This window comes from Cynara cardunculus, assembly GCF_001531365.2.
Source record: "Cynara cardunculus var. scolymus isolate 2C chromosome LG 2, CcrdV1, whole genome shotgun sequence".
In the NCBI taxonomy this organism is placed as follows: Eukaryota; Viridiplantae; Streptophyta; class Magnoliopsida; order Asterales; family Asteraceae; genus Cynara; species Cynara cardunculus.
In genome coordinates this window covers 29010770-29018341 of record NC_037529.1, presented here as the reverse complement: position 1 = coordinate 29018341, position 7572 = coordinate 29010770, and the positions used below count along the sequence as shown (strand labels likewise).

Below are 7572 nucleotides of genomic sequence, written 5' to 3'. Positions count from 1 at the left end.
GTTCATATATTTTATACGATATGAACAAGAGGTGAACACGATATGAACAAGGGGTGAACAACCATATAAGATCAGAAACATATATGAACAAGGGGTGAACAACCATATAAGATCAGAAACATATATGAACAAGGGGTGAACCTTAAACGGTGTGGATGCAATGCATGTATAAAACTCCAATTGACAAAGTATCGCTCATGAACTATTGTTCACAAGCTGTTCATATCGTGTTCATACTTATTTATTTATTTATTTCCTTTCGTATATCATATATTCTTATTATGTTCATAAATGCTATGCAATCCAAGTTCATATATATGTCAAATTTTTGTTCGTATTTGACACAATGATTTATATATATATAGTTGTGTTCATATGGTTCTTACATTAACAAAAAAATCATAGAATTTTTGATTTTGTGACTCCCAATTAATTAATGATATGGGAGTTACATACATTTTTTTACCTAAATATACACTTTTCAACATTGTTCACTTATCTTTATGCAATTTTATGATTATGAATGTTGATATTGTAGATATAATCCAAGGGTTGAGAATTGGTCTTACGGATCTCACGAAAAAGCCTTGGTCTCATATGATCCCAAGTATATATATATATATATATACACATGTATTGGGCAGAAAGAAAGCATACATGTATTGGGGTTAGCAGGGTATTTGTTTTCCAGGTGAAGAGGTTGACATCATAACAGTAGACCACTCCCCAAAAGAAAGAAATTCCTTTGGTATGAATGCTCTGCAACTCTCCTCCCCTTCTTCAATCTGTAAATGCAAGCAAACCCTTTATTTTCTCTTTTTTATTTTTCCATCTTCAATAAATAAATAAACCCTCTCTTTCTCTCTCCTGTTTGGTGAATGGTGACCAACTACCCCTTTCCCTTTCTTTCTTTGATCCAAATAAAGAAAATCAACAATTCCCTTTTCTTTAATCATTATTTTTACAAGTGTTGTGTCCCTTTTCTTGAATTTGTGTATACTCTTCTCCTCTCTCTCTCCATCTCTATCTCTATCTCTATCTCTCTCTGTGTGTTCATGTGCTTCTAGAGATTATTATGAAAAATGGGGTTTGTGTTGCTTTGCTTGAATCTTGTTTTTCCACCTATTTTTCAGATATAAACAGCTCTAAGTTTCAACTTTAATCGAGTGTTTGTGCCTCTGTCTACCCCACACCCATCTTCTTTTCTATTTCTTACCCACATTCTTGAATCTTGGTATCATCATTCTTTGAAGAAAATTCGTACCTGTTTTACGGGAACTTCTTGTCTCTAGGTTTTCTCGTAAGGGGTTTCAACCAAAACCCAGAAAACCCTGGTTTTCATGCCATTAATTCCTCAAGTTCTTGAGCTAATCAGACACGTTTGTGGTGTTTCCACGTGATTTGAGGTGAAACCCACTTCGTTTTACTCGTGTTTTTGGTTAATTTCTTGACTTATTTCGCATTTTAGTTCTTGAAAATTGAGTCTTTCTTGGGATGGTTTTTTTTTTAGGGTTTGAAGAACATGTCCCAAATGGAAGCAGAAAATGGTGATGGCAAGTCCAAGATGGAAGATTATGAGGTTATTGAGCAGATTGGTAGAGGAGCTTTTGGAGCTGCTTTTCTTGTTCTCCATAAGATTGAGAAAAAGAAGTGTGTAATTTTTTTCATCTTTTCCCCATAATAACTCTTTCCCACTACAAATGATCAACTGTCTCTGTGTGTGTTCTTGTGCTTATTTCATATGTCTTCCAATTTGTAGGCTTTAGGGTTCTAAATGCAAGTTCAATTTGGGAATTCTTGAAAATTATAATTAAATCCAACCCGCTATGCCAGCCGACTAATCCCAGGGCAACCACCTGCTTTGCAGATAGCCTGGAGTCACCGTATTTGAACCTCCGTGGCCACAAGGGGATTTTTATTCCTCCTTGGATTTGAACCTGAGACCTCCAGGTACTTTTGACCTTTGGAGCCAAGTTCAAACCAATCCGGCACCACCCTTGTGGTTTTGAATTATTTGGGGTAACCGCAGGTGAACCTAACCTCCATGGCCACTGGCAGCCCCGAGATTCGAACCTAGGGAGAATGACAATTCTATTTTTGTTTTGGTTGTTCTTGATTATGAATTCCATTTCTCAAATTCAATTCGGAATAAGAAAATGGGAGCTCAATTAATTGGATGGATGATTACATTTCAATAAGGCTAAATCCCCTGTTTTATATCCGTTAAATTGCGTAAACACGAATGTATGCTGACTAATGTGCGGTGCGGTGTGATCTTTAACAGATATGTCATGAAGAAGATTCGATTGAACAAGCAAACGGAGAAGTTTAAGCGAACAGCACATCAAGAGGTATTTCTTTTCGTAGTTCTGTTAGTTAATTAATTAGATTTGCAATTGACTTTTGAAGTCAAACATGTTTTTATATGAAAATATGACGTGATCCCGGTTTTATATTTGAAATTTGTTGTACACAAATTAACATGATAGCGATACCCTCTACGTCTTTGGAAACAACGAAAATCTTTGTTAATTTTAGTACTCAAAACCCGGCGGTAATTCTGGACGGGGACACGGGAGGCGTGAATTATGTAAAATTATTAATTTCAACATCTTGTTGAAGTCATATAGTTTCGTTTATGGTGCAATGTCAACGTGGATGGCATCATGGCCAATTTGACATCATAATACTCGAGTTTTTTTGGCAACTGTCTGTGTCCGGGCCAACTTGTGCGCACTTCGACTAATTTCATGGTGGGGTCCCGAAGAACAACTAGGAAAAATCCGCACTGGCTACCTCTGGGAAGGAGTCCCAAGGCCTATTCTTTATTTTCTGGTGGAGCTGGCCCTCATGGCTTAATACATAAAGTTCTTTAAATACAAACCCGAACAGAGCAAAATGAATTAAAAGGTTACTTATTTTATGGTTGTCCAAATCTTGGACTTTTGGGGATCGAGATCAATTGAGAACCTAAAAAATGTTGAGAAACGTGAGAAACATTTGATTGAGTTTCTTCTGAGTCTTAAAGTTCAAGGTGGTATTATTTTTTCTCATGCGAAACAATGTTGTTTCACATGTGGAACTATACATGTATCACTGGTTCTCATTTGATTTTTCCCCCGTGGTTGTGAGGCGAAGGATCGTGTGAGAAGGAGAATTAAGGTGAGAAGCGCAAGAAAAGATATGGACCCTTGATCATCTTTAATCTCAAACCCACTCATGAATTGTGCTTGATACGAGGATTGATCCAGTGCATCTCGATGCATCTCATCCTAATGTGCATCTGAGGGTAGAGATCTCTTGTTACCTTTCTCACCTTAGCTCTCCTTCTCACCAGAACCCAACCCGTGGTTACGAATGGGCATAAAGATAATTTTGGCTTATTTTTGCACTTAATTTGAAACTTCGTCAAAAGGAAATTATTATATTCGACATGCATTCCTTGCTTAAAAAGCTAAGATTTTTTTTTTCATTTTTAATGTTTTAATCGTAGATGGATTTGATATCCCGACTTAATCATCCATACGTTGTGGAGTACAAAGATGCTTGGGTGGATAAGGTAACGCAGAATCCTTTTTTTTCTTCTTGCGTTTGAATTTCCATATATAGGAGATCAAGAGAGGAACCCTTTTGCAAAGTGCAAGGGAAAGATCGTGTACAAAAACTTTAATCGATCATTACGGGGTTCTAACCAACCACACTTTCTACAACGTTCTTTCCTTTTTAGCCATGTCTTTCCTCTGCCCCAACGGCAAAGAGGTGGTTTCCGAGTAGACCCCTTGTTTCTTATGTTTTGACAACTTATGTTTCTTTTGTTTCGTAGGTGGGCATATGCATAGTGACGGCTTATTGCGAAGGAGGAGACATGTAAGTAACTCGTTTGGACCCAAAATAAATGTCCACAATGAAAATGGCATACAGTTTTAGAAATGTGTAATTATTACTCTTTTTAATCAACTAAATGACACTTTTACCCTTAATAATAAGAGAGAAGTTTTCTCCTTTCTCATAGTTAAGAGAAATTTTTTACACTTTTACCCTTGTTACGCTTATAAACTTTTCCGAAAATTGCAAGGGTTAAACGATACTAACTTTTTGGTTGATCAGAGCGGGGCTTGTACGGAAGGCCAGAGGAGCGTATTTCCCGGAGGAGGTGATCTAATAAAACCTTATTTCCGATATCGTTTATTATATATAATCATCAACTATACAATTCTGATTTATCGTTCTATTTTTCTTTTTAGAAACTTTGCAAATGGCTAACGCAACTATTATTGGCGTTGGATTACTTGCATACTAATCGTGTCCTTCACAGGGACTTGAAGGTAAATTCATCTTTTTTTAACCATTAATACGATACTTCTCTCCCGAAATATATTAAAGATTTCCCTTTTTGTGAAGTTTCAATGATAATTACCTCTTTGCCCATGAGTATTAATAAAAAAGATATCGATAACATTGATTTAACATCGACGTCACCAAAGGGTCGTTGGCCCGAAAGGTACCCGGGTTACTCGTAGATCCCAACCTTGGTCGAGTGTGTTTGAGTTTTGCCGTATCTATCACGCCCTCAAGTTTAAATTTTGTTTCCGTCTTATTTCAGTGCTCCAACATATTCCTCACAAAAGAGAACGACATCCGTCTCGGTAAGAATACCGTATAGTCTCGTTAAATTTTTCGGATTCAATTGGTTTTGTTCGACTTCTAAAGTCTTTGGGGGTTTGCAGGTGATTTTGGACTCGCAAAACTCCTCAACTCGGAAGACCTTGCTTCCTCGGTAACCTACTTGTTATGATATCATCTCAAGTTTCAAATTACGTGGTTGATTATTTAATTAAAGTCGAGCGTGATTTTTAAAATTTAAATTTTTTATTGGCTCTCGAATCTGTAGGTTGTCGGCACCCCCAACTACATGTGTCCCGAACTCCTTGCAGATATTCCTTATGGCTACAAATCCGATATTTGGTCCCTTGGTAAGTATATATAATATTTATATACGGCAAAACTCACACACGCTCCCTCAAGAATTGAAACTTGACCTGAAAAGAGGTTGGGATCTACCAGTAACCCGGATACGGTTGGGCCAATGAACCTTCGGTTATAGAGGGGTTAATCTTGATGGTTGCTACGAGGCTCGCACTTCATTTTCCATTGCTTGTAACACGCCGTTGTGTTGCTTATTTTTTAATTTATTGTTTTCGATGCTTAATGTTTCCGTCATCTTAGGTTGTTGCATGTTCGAGATTTGTGCGCATCAACAACCATTCCGAGCTCCTGTAAGTTCTATCTATGCTATTATGTTACATTACGTCCTTTACGGTTGGCGTTTTACGAACTTATTTGATCCATTTTCGTATATTTAATCAGATTTTTTTTTTCTTTTTTGGAGATTTTGATTTTTGATTCTTCGTTTTACTGGAATTTTGGAGAATCTGTTGGAGCTGACGAAATGTCTGACCCTACAGGATATGTCCGGACTTATCAACAAGATAAACAGATCCTCCATTTCTCCTCTCCCGATCGTGTATTCTTCGACATTGTAAGTATTTTCTCATCTCGATTGTTAGATAACCAAACCAAACGAGCCCGGTATATCCCAGGTGAAGGTGGGGTCGGGGTGGGATGTACGCAGATCTGTCCTCTACCTCAAAGAGTAAAACAACTATTTCCGTGAAGCCAGATATAACATGGAAATTTTCTCTGTTAATTTTTCAGGAAACAGATCGTAAAAACGATGTTAAGGAAAAGTCCCGAACATAGACCAACTGTAAGTCGAACATCTAATATGCTCCCTGGAATTTCGTTCGATTCTATCTAATATTCATATGTGAATCTATAGGCTGCAGAATTGCTAAGACATCCACATTTACAACCATACTTGCTCAAGTGTCACAACCCGTCTTCCGTTTTTCTCCCCGTGAAGCCTCCGAATAGCCCGAAGGATAAAATTCCGAAAAAGAATTCACCCATGAAACTGAATGATGGGAAAGACACCCGAGAGAGAGATGTACAAGTTGTAAAGCAGAAAGTACAAGTAGCAAAGCATGAAGAGAATGGTGACCTGCCGGTCAGAAGTTTACATAACAACCCCATATTTGCAATCGTGGAAGAAACCAATCTCGAGACCAAGAGGGTGGACCCCACGAGCTACTTTAACGACAGCGGGGACACGAGTTGTGAGACGACGACGGTATGTTATGGTGACGGGCCGGAAAATTCTGACTCTTTAGCGCAAAAGGTGAGTACGAAATCGAGCTCATTGGATCTTTCTAATGGAGAACAGGAAGAAACGAGCCCCCAAATCGTCGAGAAGCTTGATGAGGGTAATTTAGGGAATACGATAAAAGAAAATCACGTGGAGATTACATCGAATGCGGGTTTTAGCGAAAAAGGCGAATCTGTAGACGAAGAGAACATTTCGACCCCGACCGCCATTTGTGATGAGGTGGATTCCGAGCAACCAGGATCCGTTGAACCCAAACCAGTCGAACCCGTTGACCAAGAACCGCCGCCACCCTTGAGGCAAACGGAGAAGGGTGCACCGGCTGCTGAAACTCCGGCAACCAAACTCACCCCATCATCCGAGACCAACTGCAAGGGTGAATGGCTAAACCCGACTCAGCAAAGAGCCGATGCGCTCGAGTCCCTGCTCGAGCTATGCGCACGGTTGCTAAAACAAGAGAAACTAGAAGAGCTTGCCGCCATTTTGAAACCGTTTGGCGAAGAGACGGTTTCGTCAAGAGAAACCGCGATTTGGTTGACGAAAAGCCTCATGGGTGCACAGAAATTCGCCGGAGGATCTTGAATTCGTCTTCTTTTTAGTGGATCGACACGAAAACCGAACTTATGACCTTTCTGATTATAGTTTGATAGAGTTTTAAGTGTGGATTTGGGGCCAGAAAATGTGTTCTAAAAGAGGATTTGAGTAATTTTAGGCCTTTGAAAAGTGTGGGGGATGACTTTCTTAATGTAAATACATCCTTAGCATACAAAGGGCTTCAAATTTACCCTTTTTTTTAGTGTTTGATTGTTGGTGTGGGATCTCTCTTTTTATGGGTGGTGTTTATGGTTTCATTATGTTTACAAGGATTATTCTTGTAATTTGTTGTGTGTGTTTTTGGTATATAATGTGATTTTGCTATTGGTGGATGATGTCATTCTACTTTTAGTAAAATACCTGTTTTATTTTTTGGGATAGAGGATAGGTCTGCATATATTCCATTTTTATATCTTACTTTCCAGTAAGATGCATGTTTGTATCTGTTTGGTTCTATTTTGAGATTAGTTTTGTTGACGGTAACAAGAAGGATTGGGTTTTGAAAACCTGGTATGTTATGACAAATTGATACTTATTTTAACGGGTAACATGGAACCGAGTGTGTATTAGATCCATTCTGATTGTAATTAAGTTATACCTTCGTTAATACTTGATGTTACAGGTGTTATAGTTAAGTCATATGTTAGACCCCCTAAATTGGGTTAACGTGTTACTTTCATCGAAACTAATGGATATATATATATATATATATATATATATATATATATATATATATATATATATATATATATATA

At 38.0% G+C, this 7572-nt stretch overlaps 1 protein-coding gene across 2 annotated transcripts; it reads left to right on the top strand.

The window, feature by feature from the left end:
• The first annotated feature begins 840 nt into the window (after positions 1-840).
• Positions 841-7147, top strand: LOC112506743 (serine/threonine-protein kinase Nek6-like). 2 transcript variants are annotated; one of them, XM_025110989.1, is made up of 15 exons: positions 841-1406; positions 1511-1650; positions 2285-2351; positions 3494-3559; positions 3824-3867; positions 4108-4153; positions 4245-4325; positions 4604-4646; positions 4728-4777; positions 4892-4973; positions 5227-5276; positions 5466-5539; positions 5716-5767; positions 5840-6190; positions 6284-7147. In XM_025110989.1, exons 2-15 carry the CDS (start codon positions 1523-1525, stop codon positions 6803-6805), a joined length of 1656 nt encoding a protein of 551 aa, XP_024966757.1. In that variant the 5' UTR covers positions 841-1406; positions 1511-1522; the 3' UTR covers positions 6806-7147. The 2 variants fall into 2 exon arrangements, with proteins under 2 accessions (XP_024966757.1, XP_024966756.1); XM_025110988.1 differs by having other exon boundaries at positions 5840-7147.
• The last annotated feature ends 425 nt before the right edge of the window (positions 7148-7572 follow it).